This window comes from Monocercomonoides exilis (genome assembly GCF_001643675.1).
Source record: "Monocercomonoides exilis strain PA203 chromosome Unknown scaffold41-876177, whole genome shotgun sequence".
Lineage (NCBI taxonomy): Eukaryota > Preaxostyla > Oxymonadida > Polymastigidae > Monocercomonoides > Monocercomonoides exilis.
The window spans coordinates 15246-38098 of record NW_027150586.1 but is presented as its reverse complement, the minus strand read 5'-3'; the positions used below and the strand labels follow the sequence as shown (position 1 = coordinate 38098).

The window sequence follows — 22853 nt, the reverse complement described above, 5'->3', positions numbered from 1 at the left end:
AATCGGTCCTTTGCTTCAAATAATCCGCAAGAGATCGAGATTTATATTACATAAAGCAAATAAAGCAGGTGCGCAATTAAAAGATGATGAAGAAGATGATGATGATAGTGAAAGCACAGAAAAATAATTCAATTTAAGATTGCCTTATGATTGCTGAAATGACTAAACAACAAAGATAAAGCTGCAAGTGTTCATTAAACTCTTTTTGCAAATGGAGCAAATGCATGAGATGGGAAACAACTGAACTCAACATTGTTTGTTTTGTAATTTTCGAAAAACAAGTGCATGGACTGAATCAGGAGCTGTTGATCTTCCTTGTTGTCATTCCATTTGTATCATGAAAAGCAACAATGTTTCGCTTTCAAAAGACTTCCATAAAAAAACAGGTGATTTTTACCAAAAGCAGAAATGGTTGTCTCATTTCGTTTATGCGGCAGATATCGTGTTTTATTGATTTGGAATGAGTCTATCATCATTGGCAGAAAATGTCTCTCTTACCTCGTCCAAATATAACCAAAATTGCTCCCCGGTCTTATTTTCCAAAATTCCCAGCATATTTTTTCCAATTTTATTTTTCATAGAATTCCATCCTTTTTGTCATCATCCAAATGTTTAACTTTCGAATTTGATTTCATCACTCGTGCCAAACAAAAACAATGAAAAGAATTGCCCTGGAATAAATTCCTTTATTTGCCAACTGATATACGATGATCATCTCCATTCCAATTGTAATGCTCTTGAAAGAGGATATTTGCCATTTTTTCAAAAAGCAGAATTCCTGGACTTTGGAAAGGTTATGAACGGGGACATCTTCAAAATGAGTTGTAAAATAATCAATACATACACACTGATAATTTCATTCCAATATAAAATTGTTGTATTTTCTTGGTCAACCAATTTCAAAAATAAAATGAAAGCATTCCAAAATCAACGTATCTTCATCATTGCCTTCCACTGTCACCCATAATAATATCGCCTGCACTGCAGAAAATACACGCTCACTGATCTCTCATTTCAACAAGGAATATTTTTGTCTTTTCAAATCTGATGATCTGATTGACCATAACTGCAAATCAAAAAAATATTTATCGCTTTTTCTTTCTTTCTTTTTTTTAACACCTTGCCAAATAATACCAATAACCTCGAATGGTATAACAATTCATATTTTCATGGTTGTTTTGAGTTTATATTTTGCCCCAATTTCTTCTTTCCAATGATGTGCGGATTCTTTACGAATGACGAATATTCATTGTTTTCTGTCTGCAATGTGCTTTCAAAAATGCAGACAACAAGTGAAACTGAAAGGTTCAATGGTTTGTGCTCGTTGTTGAATTCGAATTCTTGATAGTTGCGATTTTGTTTTTATTTTTATTTTTTAAAGAGTTGTTTTCTGAGCTTGAAGATTGCAACAAGGAAAGGCAAAAACAGAAAATCGAAGAAATGAATGGATTGATGGAAGAAATGAATAAAGAAGAAATAGAATATGTTTACACAAAAGAACTGTTCGAGAAAATACTCAAAATGATTGAAGAAGAGAAACTTTCGATGAGAAATGCGATTTTTCTGTTAAAGCATGTTGGATTTTACAATGTGTTGAAAGATATATCGAATTTTGGCTTTGAAGGATCTACATTGAAAAAAATATTTGAGAAGATGATTATTGATGAAGAGAAGAAAAAAGAAGAAAAGAATGAAAAACTTCTCGTAAACCTTTGCGAATGCTATATTTTTCAAAGCAACTTATTTTCATATAAATTGCTTTCGATTTGTGTGTCTTGCCTTCTAAAAGTTGCGTTGAAGAAAGAGGGAAATGAGGAGACTCAAAAAGAAGTGGAAATGGCTTTACTGGCATTGAGTTGTTTTGACAGACGTTATGTATGAGCACTTCTTTTTCATTTTTGACGTTTCTGAATTTTTTTTCAATTTTTTGAATAGAACTTTCAAAGAGATCTTTTCCTGAATGAGATCAAAGAGATTATCCTAAATCATCAGATGTATCGCAATCTGACACGTCTTGCATATCAATCTGCTTGGGAGTTTTTGATAAACAGGTTACCAAATAACAGTTTGGAAGAAGAGATGGTGAATGAGCTGCATATTATACGAGAGTCAATCAGAGAACTGGAAGAGTTATCGACGAGTGTGGATTGGAAGAAGAAAGAAGAAGAGATGGGGAAAACAGAAAGGAAAGCAATGCATATTATTTCGAGATGGATCCGCTCGATTGGTAATTACTTCTACTCATGTAAATTGTGGAATGAAGAATACGTTGGGCTTATCAGCCGTCTTGCTGATGTATTTCTTGTGTCAAGAGATAATTACGGTGAAATCAGCAAACAGTGTATTTATATCTTTGAAACAGTTGCAGGAAATAGAGCTGTGAAACTTGATACCTTACTGAAAAGCAGTGCTATTGATGCTGTTTTGGAGGAGATTTATCGACCAACATTGAACCAAAGAATAACATTTGGGCTTTTTGTTATTTTTGATGAGATTTCAAAGCGATTGAAAGAAGAGGAGAAAGATGAAAAAAAAGAAGCGAAAAGAAAGGCGACGAAAAGGAAGGTTTTTGTAAAACAGGAAGAAGAAGGATACGAAGATATCATCATTAGCTTTCATGAAGTATTTCGTTTCTTTTGCAGATAATACTGAATTGATATATTATTAAATATTCATGAATATTTTTGTGAATGCTTGAGGAAACGAAAGGCTTTGTTTTTTTTGTAACTCATAAATTTTATTTTTATTTTTTCATTCATTAAGTTTTCAACAAAATTTTAAACATATTTTATTTTTTTTTGATAAAAGTATTTTTTCTGTCTTATCTGTTTATGACTGTTCAGTAAATGTCAGGAGAAATGAGATTCTGCACATTTTTATTTTCTCATTGCAATTTTTTCTTTTTTGATTAAAACCTTAATATGCAAATGGTTGTTTGAAATATTTTTAATTTGAAGATTTTTATTGAATTGCCTGATTAATTATTTGATGGTGATGTTAATGTTTTGAGAAAATGAAACTCATTTTATAAAGAAACTCTAAATTGTTTGTTTCTTTTTCTATTTTCATCATTTCAATCTTTTTCAATTGCGTTGCCTTTTGAAAAAGTCGTTCTTTTCATAACTTACAAATGCAACAAATCAATTAAAAATAATAATAATAACAAAGGAAAATAATAAAGGAAAAAGAACATTAAAATACTATAAGAGTTAATTTTTTTGGATCGAATACAACTCAGCAGGAAGTCCCAACAAAATCATTCAAACATTTGTGAGAAGAAGAAAAGAAATTAAGGTGAAAAGAATAAATCTTTCTCATTTTCTTTTTCAATGCTTTTTCCTTTCCAATGATTGAGCTATCTGAATTAGTCCTCTTCTTTCTTTTCCCAATCACTCGAAGACAACGAGCAATCAATGATTGGCTGTCATTCTGATCAGAATGCGGATGTTGTGTTTATGTTTCAAACAAAGCTTCCTTCTGATGCAAATGCTCTCTCAAAAGGCACTTTTCTTCAGAAGTTGTTCTTCAGTCAGCAATTCGACATGCATCTTCTCACTGTTCTTCTCACTTTTCACAAAAAAAAGAAAAGAAAAGAAAAGAACAGTTGAAGAATCTGCGTCAGATGAGCAGTCTTGTAACCCTCTTGTTGAAATAGCTTTTTCCTGGCGCATCGGCTTCGGTTGCATGGAGCAACATCGAAAGACACATGTGCGTTGCTCTGCCTAATGCACCAATTCGTCTTTGGTTCTTCTGACTTTCATGTTGCAAGCTTTACAAAAAAACTTCACTGAAGCAAAGAAGGCTGGAATGAGTTGCCTGCTGATGCGAATCCAAAGCTGGACGCGGAAGTTCAGTTAATGTTCTCAATTTTCTTTGCTTTCATAGCGATGGAAAGGATAAAATAAAAGATTCGTCAAAACATTATGGAGCATGCTAAAATTTGTGATTATGACATTGACTTCCATCCACAATTTGTCTGATCCTTAAGAGATGGCGAAGGCTATTGCACGTAATTATATTGGGTTGTTCACAGCATGATTCAGGAAATGATGAAGTTTGATGTCGAAGCGATAAAAACTGTGCTTTTACTGTGAATGCCAAAGGAGATTGTGAAGAAAGCAACAAATGAGATGTGGATGAGGATACATAATGTGATTTTTACCAAAAGCAATGATTGAACCGACTGCGCTGGAGCAGAGAAAAGCAGCTGATGAAGACTTTGATGATGAAGAAGTTGAAGAAGAAGAAGAAGAAGAGGTAAATGAAACAGACAGCGATGTCGAAACTTATGTCGATGCAAAAAGAGTGATAAGAGGTTGTATTTATAACAGCTGAAAAGGATTGGCTGAAGCAGACGCAGATAATGTAGGGAATTTCTGGGATTCATTTGATTTGCAGTGGAAGAAATGTATCGAGAATTTGCATCTGCATCGGTATTGATATTGGCATTGAATTCAATATCAGCATTGGAAGCAGGAAAGATAGGAATAAAACAGGTGAAGCACACGAGGCAGGCGAACATTCTGAAAAGCTGGTGAGAAAGCGCTCTGAAGGGAAGAGGAGGTTATGTGAATGGGAGACGACGTGTTCGAAAATACAGTTTAACCATTTCACATTGGAATGCAACATCTTTGGTACAGAAACAAGAGGGAGGACTATGCAAGAGTTATTATTTTGTGAATTTGAAGAGGAAGACAGAAAAGGTGAATTGATGGAGAGAAGAAGGAAAAGGAGGAAGAATAGGAAGAAAATTTTTATGAGAAAGAAAACGACGATGACGACGACAACGATGACGAAGAAGAAGAAGAAGAAGAAGAAGAAGAAGAAGAAGAAGAAGAAGAAGAAGAAGAAGAAGTTGAAGAAGAAGAAGAAGAAGTTGAAGAAGAAGAAGAAGAAGAAAAAGAAGAAGTTGAAGAAGAAGAAGAATAGGAAAAAGAAGAAGAAGAATAGGAAAAAGAAGAAGATGAAAAAGAAAAAGAAAGAGATGAAGAAGAGAAAGATGAAATTATTCAAATAAAATAAAATAAAATTATTATTAAAAATCCCTTTTTCGCCCTTCTTTTGTGAATCGCGGAATTTTTCTTGCAAAAGCAAAGAAGAGAGGAAATTTAATAGAAAGAAGAAGAAGAAGAGAATAAGATGATGATGATGATGATGAAAAGGATGAAAAGGATGGTGATGAAGAAAGAAGAAGAAGGAAGAAGAAGGTGACAATGAAAGTGAAGGTGTCATGAGACAAGACTATGACAAAGAGACAGGCGATGCTGATGAGATTGGACTGTGAACATATTTCTGAGAAGTTTGAGTTTCTTCTTTCTTTCTTTCTTTCTCTTTCTCTTTCTCTTTCTCTTTCTCTTTCTCTTTCTCTCTCTCTCTTTCTTTTTTTTTTCTTATTTTCCTTCTCTTTCCTTTCCTTTGCACTCTTCCACTCACTCAGCCTGCCATTCTTTCCTGCCCAGAAATGCCTGCTGCTGTTTGATCACTCGCCCTGAGCAAGCACATTCTGACAGATGTGATGGACTCAGCTGAGCGTGAAGGAGTGGTTGGCCGTCATGTGGCACACAATGAAGGTGCCTGTGAGGCTGAGCGCAGCTTTGCAATGGAAAGCATGAACAGCTGGGTTTATTGGACAAAGAGAGAAAGAGAAAGAGAAGAGAAGAGAAAGATTTAAAGAAAAAAACAAGTGGCTCAGCTGACTTAGATAGTGATTGCTTCAATGACTCATTCACATCCACAAATAGAGATATTTAGGTTTAAAAAGGAAGAAGTTGAAGAGAAGAAAGGAGGAAGAAGAGGAAGAATAAAGTCGGATTTACAAAGTGTTATTTGCAGTATTGAGAGGGGTGAAAAAGCAAGTTGATGAAGTGTCTCTTTATGAATTATGTTATTGCTATGGCTTTTATTGCATTTGCAATTTCTCTTCATTCTTTTTCTTTGTGTAGCATTATCAAACAAAAAAATTCGAATAAAAAAAAAAAATGCATTAATTTGCAATCATTTTTAAAAAAATAACAGCAAAAAGCAAAAGATTGTTCATTTGACAAATATCCTGCAACAAAGTCATATTTTCAGGTGCATGTTTAGGAATATCACAAGAACTGACAGTTCAACAAAAACGGCATTTGGTTAAATGCAAATCGATGAACAAGAAAGAAGTTCCAGAATTGGCTCTTGATGTGACAATCAGGAATGTCCAAGTATGATGTATTCTCTTTTTTTTGTTGAACCCTTTTTTGCCAGATGATGATGATGATTGTTCTTCATGGTTCAAACGAACAGCCATCTCCATTGTCTCTCTTTTGAAGGAAAGATTAAACAAACAAAGATTTTTCATCTTATCCAACACATGCTCTTCTTCATCACCCTTTTGCCTCAAAAACTGATTGAAAAACCAAAATCAAGCTCTTGAGTTGAGTGTTTGCTTACAATAAAAAGCGATATAAAAATTCGTGATGTGACAAGCAATGACTGAAAATACTTCAAATGTATCATTGAGTCATGCAGCCCAACGATATAGCAAAGAAGAAAAGCAATCAAATAAGTTGTGATGAGGTGACAGTAATATTCAAAAAAGAAAAGAAAAAAGTTGAGATTGTCAAAAAAGTCAAAGTCAAGAAGAAAATTGAACAAAAACATTACAGATGGATAAAACTTTTCTGAAAAAAAACGAATAAAGTGAAATGCTTCATTCTATTCTTCCGGTTGGAAAAAGATGAAAATACAGCAATTTGAGAGAAATACAAAAAATAAAATAATTGAATTGAATAAAAAAATGAATATAAAAAAAATTTTGTGAAAGGACATGGTACAATTTCAACGGTAACAATAGGCAAGTTATTAAAGTGGTAAAGTGTTCCCAACTCTTCTCTTTCAGAACATTCATCAAAACGTTCAATTGGGAGGGTCTTTTATTTCACAAATGAACTTATTTTCAAAAAGCAATGCAGTTCCATCATTGCTTCTTCCATTCAAATCAAGCACATTGAAAGTTCTTTCACATTTTTATTCTTTCTGATTTCTGTGCATAATTCTCCCCTTCCTCTCACCTTCCTTCGTTTTCTGAAGCAATCACAACCATATTATCTGTCCTGCTCAACAGCCTTTTGTGCATCATCAAACAATCACATTTCAGCAATATCCCGAACAATTTCTGATTTATCTTTTCTTTTTTGATTTATCTTTTTCTTTTTCTTCCTCCTCTTTTGCTTCTCTTCACCTTCCCTTTCTCTTTCTCTTTCACCTTTCAAACTTTCCTCACCATTCAAACATCCATCAATATCTGTCAGTTTCACTTCCCCTTCATACCCTTCACACTCTTTCATCATTTCTTCTCCCTCGGTTTCTTTAGAAACCCTCCTTCTTTTTTCTAAAGCTCCTCCAATTTCTTTTTTGGCATTTTCCTCCTCTTCTCTTTCTTCTTCCATCGTCCTCTTCATCCCCTGCTCTTCTGAATCGTCTCCAATCATCGAAAAATGGCTGTTTGGTGCTGAACAGATTCCAATATAATATTCTGTCGGCTTTCTACTTCTTCCATCATCTGCAGCTACCCCACCCAACTCCTCCGATCCAATTTCACATCCTCCCCTTTCATCCCCAATTTCATCAACCTCTTCCACTTTCTTCCATTTCTTCCCCTTCCTTCTCTTCCCCCTTTTCGCTTTTCTATCACTTTTTAGCACATTCTCATCTTCCTTTCCACCAATACAAGCACCATTCTCCATGTTTCCATCCTCTCCACCACCAAGAAGCGAGGCAACTGTTTGTATTTCAATATAATTCACTGGCACCACCTCGATCACTCCCTTGCAATCAAATGAATTTTCAACCATTTCTTTGTTCTCACACTCCTCCAGCTCCTCGCCTTTCTTTGTTGAAACTCCCATCTCATTTCCCGTTTCTCTTTCCAATAATGTTTGCATTTCCATCTCTTCTTCCTCAACTTTTTCTGCAACATCTTCTTTTCTCCATTCCCCTCTCCCCATTATCTTTGACTCTTCAATATCTCCATCTTCAACTCTCATTCTTCCTCCTTTCTGCTTCTTTCTCAGTTGCACAACAACCACAATAATCACAAATAACAGAATCACAATAATAACAATGCACCCAATAAAGGCAATCAAACTCCATTCAATTTTTTTCTCTCCTTTTGAGGGTATTTCATCTCCTTTTGGTTCAGTCTCACTTTTGTTCTTCAGAATGAATGAATCTGTTGATAATGGAGATCCTGCATCCCCAAACAAAATGCACACACTCACTTCTGTTTTCTGTCTCATCGCTTCCAGCGGCTCCGATGAGACAACAGAATGCACTTCGTTCTCCGAAATATATCCTTCTCCATAAATTTCCTTTCTCACAATCTCCTCTTCATTCCCATTTTTCAGGCAAATCTTCAGTGATAAATTGCATGGAAGAAACAGCTTCCCCAGGATGATCAGTTCCATTTCCCCTGTTGGCAGCGTCGTATTCTTCACCTCTTCCAGAAATGGAATGAAATACGATGATCCTCTTTCTGAAGCTATCCCTCCCAATTGGCATCCTTCGTCCAATATCCACAGAGATGTGTTTTTCTCGATTCCATCTCCCCCTTTCATACTCACAATATTCAACTCCCCGTTCCCTGTGCAGATCACATTCCTTCGCGCTGACGGATATCCCTCAACAGATGGACTGTTGTTCTCAAACTTGCTGTTTTCAATCTTCACGCTTCCTCCGCTCATCCACAGCCCTCCATTTTTGCTCTTCATAACCGTTGTCTCCTTCATCTCCACATTGCTGTCTTCAATATCAACCAATGACCCATTCCATTTGCATAACCCTTCTTTCCCCTTGTTTCCTTCGTTCACTGCCTCTGCTTCTTTCTCCTCTTTTTCTCCATCAAATAAGCATGCCTCAACCTTCACTTCCTTGGATCGTCTTATCTGCATCATGCTTCCCTTGTCCACCGAATTCGCGCATTTTCCAAACGAGCAGTTTAGCACGCTCACCTCTTGATCGGTATCATCCATTGCAATCACACATCTTTCTAATACGAGAGTCACATTCTCAACTCCCATCTCTTTCATCTCCACTTTCGCCTTCCCTCCAACATTCACAATATCTCCCTCACATTCGATATTCGATATTCTTGTTTCATCAATTGTCACATCCGATTCTTCACATAATGAAAGAACTGATACTTTTGAATTAATATCTCTGAATGTTGTTTCTGAGATCTTCAGCTCTCCGCTTTCCACGCTCACAACCGAACTGTTCAGCCTCATCCCAACAGCTGTTGCTGAAGAGTAGAATTCACATTTATGGATCTCTGTTGATCCATTCTTCACTTTCATAAGATAACTGTGAGTTGATTCAAATCCATCTTCAAATTGGAATGAGCACCTCTCCACAGAACTTTCGTTTATTAATTCCATCACACAATCCTTCTCAAATGATTTCTCAATCTTGGAATTCAATCTTATAATCGCTTGAGTCTTTTTGAATGAACTCACAACCAGGTCTCTAATTTCACATTCTCCAGAAACCACTCCTTCTCCATCAATCAGAATCGCATTCATCACTCCTTCCTGAATGTGATCAACCCCACAGTTTATGCTCTTGCATGGATTGCTCTGAGCTCCACATCGCCTGCCATCACTCCCTGTTCCATTCACAAACACTTGAAGTCCATAATAATATGTGATCAGCGGAATCAGATCAATATCTCCTTCACTTTCAATATCCCTCCCACAGACGGAGTTGTTTGTGCCCAATGATTCCTGGTTGTTCAAGTTAAACAGCGTTTCGTTAATTTGGTGCTCAATCGAGAAACATTTGATGAATATATCATTCCCCACAAATGCCTCATTCAGCAAAAACTTGATGTTGACAATCTTGATCCTTAGGAGTGGTATTTGAGTCTCATCAGCACAGTTAACATTTGGATCGGCTCCATCAATAAACAGCCCTCCACCACGCCCCGATACAGTCGAGCATTTGCACATCGAAAACGTGCTCCCATTCACCTTCAAAACCGATTCTTCACCCTTCAGCACCACTTTCATTCCTCCTCCTTCAGTGCTCAAATCGCTCCTGCACGTGGACATTGTGCAGTCTTCGATCGTGCATTCCATAGCATTATCAAACGATCCCACTCCAATAACACTCGCTCCAATCTCTTCATTCGTGATGTTGACAAATGAACATCCAACAACCCTCAAAACAGGCTCGTTGCCATTCAAATGAGTGTTTTCATTTCCATTCATCTGGCTTTCCTCTTCTATCATCGAAATCAGACTGTTTGCTGTCAAAGTGGCTGATGAAATGTTCACATTCTGGATAGTCACCTGGCTCGCACTTGGGTTGAATGCAATGAACCCTTTCAATTCGTTGATCTTATTCAACGTGCTGCTCTGAATTGCTGCGCTCCCTCCGTTCACTTTTATCACGCAATATGCAAAACTTTCAACCGTCCAACTCGATGACCCAAATGAACAATCAGAAATCGACAAGACTGTATTTGTTCCCGACGATTCAATGAATACTGCATGATTGGTGGTTACGCTGGGTTTGGTGAATGAGACATTGACAAATGACAGACTCACATTCGAGGATATCATTGCACCACTGCTCACAGCATTCCCATCTTCATCAGTAATTGTCACGCTTGACCCTTTCTTTGTTCCTTTTATCACAACTGCTGGTGCTTCTGAATCTGGCAAAGTTGGCAACGAAGACGAGAATGATATGGAATGGCTCAGCAACCCTGAATCTCCAATGCTGATGTGTGTTTCCCCTTCTCCAAGCGTTGAATATCTCAATGATATCAAGTGATCAATCGATGAGCATGGTGCTTCAGAAAATCCACACCCGCTGAAGTCTCCTCCTTTCTCCTTCGAAACAAACCCATCCTTGCTCCAGATCGTCCACAAATACACAACCAATGGAATCACATATCCCTCTCCTGTCGTCTTCCTCTCCCACCCACACAGCTCGTCCAATGAATTCTTATCAATTGCGCTCAACCCCCATTTCAGTTGTTCGTTTGACATAACCTCGCTCAGGTCATTTCCTGATATAAACACTTTCTTCCCTTTCCAAGCATTGCATCTCTCAAATGTCACTCCTTCAAGAACAAATGCTCCCATTGTGTCTGCCAATCGAACAAACATCCCTCCTCCCATTCCTCTTCCTTTCTGTAAGTTGCCCTCTGTTGGTACCTGGCATCCTGTGAACGTTCCGCTTTTAATCTCCAAACTTCCTCCGTCCTCAGCTGAAATCATCATCCCTCCCCCTTTCATTCCACTTCCACCTGAGCACGTAGATGACAAATTAGATTCTTCAATATTCACATTCGCATTAACGCCCATCCCAACATTCAAACATCCCCCTCCTCCATTTCCACCTGCCACATTCACCTCCACTCCACTCATTCTGCTGTTTGATATCTCCAATTGCGCTCCACTTGTCATCGTTATGGGCGATTTCCCATTCACTGTCAGTGTCACTCCACTTTCCATCACAAATCCATCAACAACCAGATTCCCTCCTGCCATGTCAATGATGCTGTATCCTATCTTTCCATCAGTCAATGCCCCACTCTCAAATGAGATCGAGCAGTTCGTCACACTGAGTGTTGATGTTGAGTGAATAAATGCACTTCTCCTCGAATTCAACTGACCTTTCACAACAAATGAAAGTCTCCTCATTGTCAGTGAACTCGAACATCCAACAAGCCAATCTTGTGTGGCTGATCCTCCATCACTCACATTCACTCCCATCCTCTCTCCATCGGATGATGATGATGATTCTATTCTGCCTGAAATACTCACATCATATGATGGTCCTGTTATTTCCTTCGTTATTGATGAAGATGAGACAATTTCTATTTCGTTCACAGTGCTGCTCATTCTTGAGTTCGCACAATAATCAACTGTCAAACAGCCAAATTTCTCAAATCCACAATGGTTGTGGTCCTTCCCATTTCCTCCGCTCACATCAACAATTACTTTTGTCCCCATTGAGCACAAATTCACAAACAGTGGAATCACTCCATTTTCATTCCCATTTTCACTCCCACTCAGCCTCAACACATCTGATGGAATTTCACTTTCGTCAAAAAAGGCAAATGAACTGGTATTCACTTTTGACTCCAAAAACACACCAATCCCACAATCAACAAACACATCCTTCCCATATGTTGCCACGTTCCCATTCACTTTCGAAAATTCAACATTCTGCCCAATTATCAATCCACATCCCTCGCTCTCCATCAACACAAACATCCCTCCTCCTCTCCCTCCTCTCTCTCCATTATTCTCTGCATTATTCCCATCAATCACACTCGTCCCATTCACAACCACTTTTCCACTTCCCTTCAATCCAACATATATTCCTCCTCCCTTTCCACCAGCACAACTGCACCCATTCACATTGCATCCATCAAAAGTCAATGTTCCACTCGTTCCAACTGTTCCTTTTATCCATCCTCCATCTCCCTCATTCCTTTTGACTGCATTGATATTGCACCCTGAACATATCACACTCGTCATTCCTTCAGAAAATTCAATCGCTGAATGAGCTCCGAACACAAGTGCTCCACCAATCACAAATCGATCCATTTTCAGATTCCCGATCTGCGCATTCACAAAACTGTATCCAAAGGACACATTCGATGTGCTCTCTGATGAATGAGCAACTGAGCAGTCTGTGAGTGTGAGTGATGAGCTTGTCAAACAAATGAGCGACGTTGCACTTGACAACAGAAATGGAATTTGGAACGCAATGTTCTTCATGGAACATGAACTCTGAACATTTATCAAATACGAAGATGTCATTCCACTCGGCACTCTCACATTTACATTCGTCTTGTTGATTGTGCAATACACCTCCCATTCATATGACCCTGCCATCGACACAACTTCTCCAAGCCCAAACCCTGAATCCAACACAATGTTCTTCTTTGACAAACTGAATCTGTTCTCTGCTGCCTTTGCGATTGTTTTGCATGGAAAATACCCAAACCCACAAAACCACGAGTCATATCCTCCATACCCATTCACCCCCTTCCCCACATGTGCTGCTCCTGAAAATGCCTCCAAAAACACATTCAATGGGAATATTCCCATCCCTCCCTCATTCCGGTCATATCCCATCAGCTCATCATAAATAGATACATTTCGTGAGAAATTCAGCTTTGTGGCCGTTATTGTCCCACTCACCAGCCTGCTCCCATTCACAAACACATCTTTCCCTCCCAGTGTTGCACTGCAACCAACAAAACTCACTGATGATATTGTAAAATCAAATGAGCTATCTGCCAGATACAGCATCACCCCTCCTCCATATCCGCTGCACTTTGTTTTGTTGAATATTGTTGTTCCTCCGCTGTGCGATGTTGATGTTCCAATGAAAGCTTTGCTTGTTGAAGAAGCCAACTCAACCTTTATCCCTCCGCCATTTCCACTTTCGCAAAAACATCCTTCTATTGTTGTATTACACACCACAAATGTTTCTCCTCCCTTCACGCTTTTTGCCATCACCACTCCATCTCCTCCTGTCCGATTCACATTCCGAATTGTCACATTTCCCAGCAGACTCTCATCTGATGATGATCCTGCCGATGACGGATCTGCGAAAAGAGGCTGTGATATTTTCATATTTTCTATCTCCACATCAATCATCTTCAGCTGACTCAGCGTCACTTCAAATACAGATGACGAGATTCCACTCCCTCCTGATGTAGAAGAGTCGATCACCACATCCTCCAGCGAAAGTGTTCCGCTCTCCACTGACACCACAAACACACTCGGCGATGAGCTTCTTGCTGCGTTGCGGTCGATCCCCACATGCCCCACCTCCAGTTGACCAGTCGATATGCTAAACAGAGTTGGAGAAGAGGTAGAAAGCGCACTTGTCCCAATCACACTCACCGTCTTCCCTCTCCCAACAACTGAAATCTTCTTTTCCCCAACACTGATCGTCGTAACTTCGCTCACATACTTCCCATTCAGCACTGAAATTCCGAAACTTATTAAGTTATAGCATTTATTCACGCAATATCCAATCGTTTTACAAGGCATCGTCTCATTCATTCCGCATAATTCATTCGAGTCATTTCCATTCTCTCCAATATAAATCGTTTTGTTCTTAAGCCAATCCTTCTTTTCCGTGAGCTGATATACCCAAGATCCTGAACTGGAATAATTATATCTGTAGCACACTCTCTTGTCATCTGTGTTGGTGGTGTAACATTCATGGAATGGATTTCCTGAATCCAAATACAGATTGCACGTATCGAGATATTCAACGTCATGTCCTCCTGGATTATTTGCAACCATGCATCTGCAATCATGGAAGAAGAAGAAATAACAATAAATGTTGTTGCTTGGAGCTGTTGATTGGTGTGGATAAAAATCCAATCCTCCTCCTTCTCTTAATGCTGAGCACGAAATAAATTGGATGCTCCTCATTTTGAATGCAGCCGAAACGCCATAACAATACATCCCTCCGCCACCAGTGCTTGAAAGTGTACATGAAGTGAATAAACACTCAAACACGCAAGCACTCTCTCCTTTGCCACTTTCCGTTCCAATGCATCCTGTTCCTGAAACCTGAAAATTATAAAGATGAAGTCCTCCTCCATCAAATTTTGCAGAACATTTCTGGAATTCACAACCGCTGATCCGAACACACGATGAAATCGGATAAATACACATCCCTCCTCCAACCCAAGCTTGCGTGGTGCATGAGTTGAACGTGTTGTTCACAATCTCAACAGATTCGATATATGCACACATGACTCCCCCTCCATTCCAATAAGCATAACAATCATTGAACGAACAAAATTTCACTGAAAGTGTTCCTGATGACAAACCATACATGTAAATTGCTCCACCATTTGAAGTTCCATCTGAATAAGAACCACTTGTTCCAGTGGTTTTTGTGCCATTCCACACACACCAAGTGAATGAATTCGCCTCATTGTCTGCTATCTGCTGTCTCGCTGGCTTCGATGGATTCCCTTCACTCCCGCTTACTGCAACATTCTGAGAGCGATAGCACCTGGCAAATGAGGTGTTTGAGGCAGCCAATGAAGATGAGGGGCTGTTGAGCGAGGGGACAATGCCCCCATCATACACATCACAAACTGATGAAAATGAGCAGCAGCTCATCAAAGTCGAACTTGTAGATTCACTAGCATTGATGAAGTTTTTTGATAGAGAGAAAACAGAAATGTTGAATAAGCTCATTTGAGTTAAAGAAATCCTCTCAAAGAAAAAGGATGATAAAAATGGGGCAGATGAAACAAAAAACGAAGAGAAATGCGAAGAACTCACACAAACACTTCCAAGATCTGGTGAATTGTTGGGAGATTGTTTAAACGTAAAAAGAGGATACAATATTCGAATAGACGAATTTGATGATTGAAGCGAAATGTTTTCGAACATTCCGAAACCCCCCTGAATATCAAATGGGGAATAATTGTTTCTTTCAACAACTGCGCATTGTTTAACAATCGCAACGCTCCACTTATCTGCAATGATGTAATGCTGGCTTTCTGAAAAACTTGAAAATTCCAATTTCTTCCACAGAACAGAAGAATTCTTCAATTCCATCTCTCCTTTGATTTTGCTTTCTTCATTTTCGTTCTTATATATATTTGCAAAATAACTAAATCGTATATCTGCTCCTGTTCTTTTCAGTATTTGTATTTGAGGATTTTCACTCATTTTTCCAGAGTAATTGTTGTTTTTTGTATATGAATCTTCATCCTCGTTAGATCCTACTATAACAGCATTTTCTGTTACGAATTTTGGATGCATTAAATTATTTTTTGTTGGCATTTCGGATGTCTTACTCTTAAGCAACCCAGCTTCTTGAAAAGAAGATTCCGTTTCGTAACGAAAACGGGATAAATCAGAAAAGCTGTCTGCAGTTGTATTTCCTCTTGTAGTATTGCATTGTAAATTGTAAATCAGAATATTAATAGTCAATGCGAAAATACTCATGCTAGATGCAATAACCAAACAGAAAAATTATCAATTGTCAACAAATTTATTATGGTTTGCCAAAAACCTAATTTTGATTTTCTTATATAGACTCTTATATTGAAAATATTTTATAAAATTGAGTTGATTCATTCACAGTGACTTACAATTTTTTTGAAACTTTCAGTTAAAAAAAAAATAAAAATCAACTTTTGAATAATATTAATTAGAGTGATTAATAAACCCGAATTATGATGGTGTGTGCACAAACCATTTCATTTCAGTTCACATGAAAGGAAAGCCACATGTGTATTGATATAAACCCTGAGTAACGTGAAGGAAAAAGTTTGTAACATCCGTAACCTATTTTCCACTAAGTCTGTCTGACCTGACAAATTTTTTTTAGGGTCAGTGACAAATTGACGGACGAGTCATTTTGACGTATCATTTCCCATATTAAATTCAAAAACATTTCCCTTTCAATTAAAAAAAACAAAATGGAATGTTTCATAAAATACATTAAGGCTGTCTGACCTGACAAATCATTTTTTGCCTCGTCCGTCACTAAAAAAAAAAAAAAAAAAAAAAAAAAAAAAAATTGTAATTATAAAAAAGGATTATTTAGAACTGACTTTGTTTTAAGTATTTTTGTTTGTTTGTCGAAGTTTGACTGTCATCTATTTTTTCATCAAAATGAACCATTATGAAATATTTTTAACAATTTCAATCTATTCTATCTTCTCTCCTGTTCTTCAAGAACATTTCAAAGTGTTTGTGATCAACGCTTTCTTGAATTTCAGTGTTGTAGCTAACTCATTTTTGAAACATTTTGTCAGTTATTAGAATTAATGAAGTTTCAGCATTTTTTCGATTCAAGTGGTAGGACTAAACAATCAAGCGCCGAAAACTACAAAATCAGCATTACTGTTATCTAGTAGTTTTCATTTGCTGAATGACTATTTCTAATTTGCTGTTCCCCTTTCTTTTTGTAAAATTTAATTTTTTTGCGTTGTTACAGCCTTCTGTGATCTGAATAAATGCATTTATCTTTGTTTCTTTGTTGCACATAACGCAAATATTAACAAGCAGAAAAATTTTGGTGAATCATTTGTTTGTATAATGAATTGTTTCTCATGTTTAATGAACGATAATATTTTTCTTTGATATCTATCCTTGTGCACAAATAAGTTATTGTTAAGTAATGATTTCAGTGAGTGAAAGAAAATATGAAAATGTTTGATTCTTTTCAATCAAAAACTTTATCATTTATTTTTCCGGTTTGAAAAAACATTGAAAGTTTGAGAATTTTTGATTATTTCAAGTTTGAAAATTTTCATCAATTGAATTTCCGAAACATTTGAAAAATTTTTTTGTTGAAGCTCCAGTTTTCTTTTTATGATATTGCTCTTTCGGGTGAAACAAATCGTTAATTTCTTCGAGAAGTCTGGGCACATTTTTATAAATCAATGGAGACTGTTAAGATGTTGCAAAAACGAAATGAAAGTGAATGAATCCTTGTGGAGCAAACAAGAAAACAATCAGCATAAGTTCAAAACACCCATCAACAATCAGCATTCTTGGAAATAACAAATGAAAAAGCAGAGATGTATTTTTATTTCATAATCCAGTGATTTTCATCTTGTTGAAACTACTGCGGATTTTTCTGCAAATGATAATTTTAATAATTTTAAAGAACAAAAAGAAAAGTTTCCCTTGGAAAATGAAGAACAAAATGCCAAGAAGATTCATCTGGAACAGAAACAGAACCTTGTCAGCAACGAGGATATGTTGTACTAATGAATTAGCTCTCGCTTCATCACATCGTTATGAAAAAGAGAAGGACAGTCAGAAACACTTCTGAATTAGAGTCATTTGCTCACTCATTCAAAGATTGTTGGCAAAGAAACAAGGAGGTGCTGATTCAATTCAAAAACTGGGCTGAAGATAATTATAAAGATTTTCTTTTTGCAAATGGAAAGAAGCTAACTTATTTTGTTCTCATCGAATGGTTCGTGTTTTCTTCACCAAGTGCCTTCTCTCCTTCTTCCTCCTCTTCTCAACTGCAATTGCATTCTTCAATATATTGTTCTTCGCATTGAATATGCTCGTATGAAAAAAGAGCATATTTTAAGCTTCCTTGCGAACATCGATACGATGATGGAGTGTCTGAGTCAGTCTGGACAGTACTTCTAACAAGGAAAGAGAGATGCCATAGCAGCAACTTTCTCACAATCAGTGGTAAAGATGTGGCTGAAAAGGTTCATATATCATTAAAAATCACTAAAAAAAAAAGCGACAATCGTTCAAAGAATGTAAAAGACGTTCCAGGCAAGACAATGGATCCAAAATAAAAACTGGATGTGATGCAAGCAAGCTGGAGAAGTGTTTCCAGCAACCGCGGTTGCTTGGAAAAGAATTGGAAGAAATCATCTTTGAAGGAAAACGAGCGTTCATTCGTCCCTATCTGTAATAATTGGAATTTTAGTTAGATAATAAAATTGAAGTTCACCCGAAACCTGTTGAACAAAAGCTTTGAAAGAAAACATTAACATTTCGCACTGACTTTTGTCTGATTCAAAGATTCAATAACGTTATCAATTTGGATTGCTTCAACATCTCTTTTTCTCTTTTTTTCAAATCTTCTCTTTTGAATACTTCTTTATTTTCTTCTTTTTCACAATCTACCCCGGACACTTCTTTGACCTCCTTCCATTTTTTTCTCATTTCAAAAGCTCTCTCTATTTCTCCATAATCTCTCTCTTGCTCCTCATCAACATCCAGTATTCATCTTCATCTTCAAACACTTCTCACATTATCTCTGTCCTTCTGTAATTTCTTCAGCAGATATCCTTTAAGACTTATCTGCTTCTTCTTAATCCCCTCTGTCTTATGCGTCTGAAATCTCTTGTTGAATTCGGTTAATCCACGAAGCTCTGTCCAAATCAATTTCTTTGGTTTGAAGCAAACCAGACACTTTTGCCACATCTGCTTCCTCCTTCATTAACCTCAGCACTCCCACTCCAAGAGCCTCCAGAACCAGAGATGTCATGGCTACTTCCTCCTTCAACTATTTCTCTTTTATTCTTTCCACAAACACCCTGCGCTCTATGTGATAACTTCCTTTCAATCCATATCTTCCTTTCTTCCTCTATCTCTTCACGCTCCTTCTAAACCGTCAGTGCAATCTCGGATGGCGGTAGAACCACATCTTCCATCCTCAACACCGCATCCTGTTGTGCCTTCTCCGCAATCTCCTTCAAAGGCAAACTTCAACGGCTTCACATATGTACAACGTTTTATGATATTAAAAGCCTCTCAATTTTGTTTTCCGACTTTGACACTTCATTCGTCATCAAGTGAAAATTAACAATCAGCCTGCTTTCCAAAGAAAACAAGTCCAATTTAAAAAATTGATGTATAAATGAACATTTTGAATTTTTATCAAATTCATACAATCATCTGAGCTATTTTCACCTGAATTTCCTATTATATTGAACAAAAAGATGGGAGTTATTTTCAATATTTTGGAATTCTTTTTTTCATCACAGTGAAATGAAAAAAGAAATAACTCAATCATTTGAAGTGAGTGAAAAATTACAAACGATGATTATTTGATTTCATAAAGAGTGAGCAAAAAATAAGTTATTCATGATAGAAGTGACAAATTGAATGAATAAAAAGAAAGTGAATGTCGGTGATCACATATCATTCGCTTAATCCCGGAAAAAAGAAATTCACATACGGATTCACTGCAATGTGCAGTGATAATGGAATAACAAATGTTATCGAAAACAGTCTCCACTTCACCTTGCGAAAAGATATGACCATGTCAAATTGTTAAATTCTCCAGGAAACAAATCGGCATTGTTGTCATTGAATGAGTTTTGAATTATGATAAGAACTTTTATTTGTTTCTTCACTGAGCTGTCCTATAAAAATTTTGGTTTTCATAATAAACGATTTGAATTTTCTTGTCTCTTATTTTTTGATATAGAAAACCTCAAAAAATCTTTGGCTTCATCTTCCTTCTTCTGTGGAAAAAATCTCATGATTTGTTTATTTTTTTGTTCAAGAGATAATCATATAATTTTTTATATCAGCTGAATCATCCTTGTTGTCATTTCCTATTGCGTAATTATTCAGTTATCATCAGAGTGTTTCTTGAGAAGAAGTTAGAGAAGGACTGATTTTAACAATGCTGACAGCTTTTTCATTTAGCATTTCTTCGTATTCTCACATTCGTATTGATCTTCTGCCTCAGATAGTTTAAAAACTCTTTTGATGAATATCTATTTTGAATTCATTGCTCTTAATACATGAATTTTAAAACAATAGATAAAAAATAATTAAAAAATACCAAAATAAAGCTCATTTATGAATAATGAACGATTAACATCCATTGAGATGGAAAAGAAAGTTGGTTAATATATAATTATCAATTATATTTCCGCAACTGACACTTTGTGACAAATATGATCAAAATTTGTCAAAAATTTTTCAATTCATTAAATCATTGTGTGTATTTCATTTAACATTCCTTTTTTTTTTAATTGAAAGGGAAATGTTTTCGAAAATAATATGGGAAATGACACGTCAAAATGACTCGTCCGTCAACATGTCACTGACCCAAAAAAAATTTGTCAGGTCAGACAGGCTTAAAATACATACAATGATTTAATGAATTATAAATTTTTTGACAAACTTTGATCATATTTGTCACAAAGTGTCAGTTGCGGAAATATTATTGATAATTATTTATTAATCAACTTTCTTTTCCGTCTCAATGGCTGTTGATCGTTTGTTATTCATAAATGAGCTTTATTTTGGTATTTAATTAGGCAGAGGTTCAAACGCATTCCTTTTGCAATTTGCGTTTTTAAACCCTCAAATTATAACGAATTAATAGATAATAATTATTTAAAAACTTTTCATGGACCGATTTTTCGAAAAAAATTTTTCTTGTTGAAAAAAATGGAAATAGTCGATTAGATCGACACCCTAAAAAATCGATAAGTCAACATTATTTTTGCATCAAATGAAAACTATTATTAATATGAACAATGTCACAACGTGAAAAACTTGGATCTATTTCTGTTTTTATTATCAAAAATAAACAGAAAAAATTTTTAATAAAAGGGATTATGATCATTTAAAACAATTGTTTAATGGAGGAAAAGAAGGAGATCTCATCTAATTTTTCAATGTTTCATAACGAAGAAATTTGCTGGGATTGGTTTAGATAACAAATTTTATCGGACAAAAAGATGGAGTGCGAGAAGTGCGGATCAATAATGTATTTCACAAAGGATTCTGTTCAAGATAGAATTTTTAGGTGTCCGAATTGCAAATCAAGAAAAACAGTGTTCACAAATACGCATATGAAAAATTCCAGATTGGGAATTTCGAAATTATAACTTTTGCTGTTCTTCATATTCATTCGATTAAAAAAAAAGCATATTTGTTTGATGCTTAATGTCAATAAAGACACAGTTTCATATTTCATGAATTTATCACGACAAGTACGACTTACAAACTTGTGTCAAAATTTTGAACAGCTAGGAAAAGATGGACAGATCGTCGAAATTGATGAAATGCTGCTCAGACGAAGAAAATATCACCGTGGAAGAAGAAAAAAGCAAATTTGGCTTTTTGGCATGGTCGAAAAAAAAACTGGAGGAGGACAAGGAAATTTCATCATCATAAGAGTTAAGAACAGAAAAAAAGAGCAATTATTACCTTTAATAATGACAAACGTTACCCCAGGTTCTACAATCTACTCCGACGAATGGAAGGCTTATGCATCATTGAAATCATTGGGATTCGATCATCACACCGTATGCCATAAATACAGATATAAAACTAAAAAAGGTGTGTGAACAAATACTGTTGAAGCTGTTTGGAGTGAATTTCGGAAATTACTCCCTTCGTGTGGAATTCAAAATAGATACATAGACGATATAATTGCAGAATTAATATCTACAAAAAGAAAATCAATGGAATTTTCTGAATTTGCGGAGGGCATGTTTTTTGCAAAGAAGTGGAAAATGAAAAAATGGGAACTCCGATCGAATTTAGCGATGAAGAATCCATAGAATCTTACGGAGATGATGATTCTTCTTTAACAGCAACAGAAGAAATATCATCTGACAGATCTTCTGATAGCGATCATATTGATGAAAAAGATAAGGAATACATTCCCTGAACAGTTTTTTATTTAACTCCTTTTCCCACTTCAAACCCTAATTTCAAAACTCAAATGCCTTTGAACACATTTATTATCACTTGTTTGTTATTTCTATCAAAAAGAAATCCAAAATTTTGATTATTTGAGGGTGTCGATCTAATCGACTAATGCCAAAAAAATGACTTTTGAAAAATGACCCATATAAACATGAATTTCATTAAAAAATTATTCAAATTTAAAAGAAAACGTGATTTTTACACATAAAAAGTGTTTGCATTATTATATAGACTTATTTTATTTGTTAATTTTCATCAAAAAAATTTAAATCTTTAATAAAAAATATAATTAAATACAGTCTAAACCGGATATAATCACGTCGAATATAATCACATTCGTATATTGTCACATTATTCAATGCACCGACATTTTTGGCCTATTTTTCATTCATTTTCCATCGCATATAATCACAGGGCTGAAAATATATAATCACATTTTTCTTTATTATGGGTGCTTTTTTCAATGAAAAATCGATTTTTTGATCATAATTTTCAATTTTTTGATTTTTCAAAAACGTGTTCAAATTAGTACAAATAATGTGTATTTATGACAAAAATTAATATTGCAAGTGAAAAATGCGTTTTGATGAAGAATTTTCAAAAAAGAAAAAATCGACCCAAAATAAATTATCTCAAAAATTAATTTTT

At 36.0% G+C, this 22853-nt stretch overlaps 3 protein-coding genes across 3 annotated transcripts; 2 read left to right on the top strand and 1 right to left on the bottom strand.

Moving 5' to 3' along the window:
- The first annotated feature begins 1532 nt into the window (after positions 1-1532).
- MONOS_18665 (uncharacterized protein) lies at positions 1533-3177 on the top strand. Its single transcript, XM_067871705.1, has 2 exons — positions 1533-1875; positions 1936-3177. Exons 1-2 carry the CDS (start codon positions 1546-1548, stop codon positions 2644-2646), a joined length of 1041 nt encoding a protein of 346 aa, XP_067722441.1. The 5' UTR covers positions 1533-1545; the 3' UTR covers positions 2647-3177.
- A 993-nt stretch (positions 3178-4170) lies between these two features.
- MONOS_14474 (uncharacterized protein) lies at positions 4171-4929 on the top strand (the record flags this gene model as incomplete). Its single annotated transcript, XM_067867278.1, has 2 exons — positions 4171-4315; positions 4766-4929. The coding sequence occupies 2 exons, from the start codon at positions 4171-4173 to the stop codon at positions 4927-4929; spliced, it is 309 nt and encodes a 102-aa protein (XP_067722440.1).
- Positions 4930-6335: 1406 nt separating this feature from the next.
- MONOS_14473 (uncharacterized protein) lies at positions 6336-15227 on the bottom strand (the record flags this gene model as incomplete). Its single annotated transcript, XM_067867277.1, has 1 exon — positions 6336-15227. One exon carries the CDS (start codon positions 15225-15227, stop codon positions 7122-7124), a length of 8106 nt encoding a protein of 2701 aa, XP_067722439.1. The 3' UTR covers positions 6336-7121.
- Positions 15228-22853: the final 7626 nt, after the last annotated feature.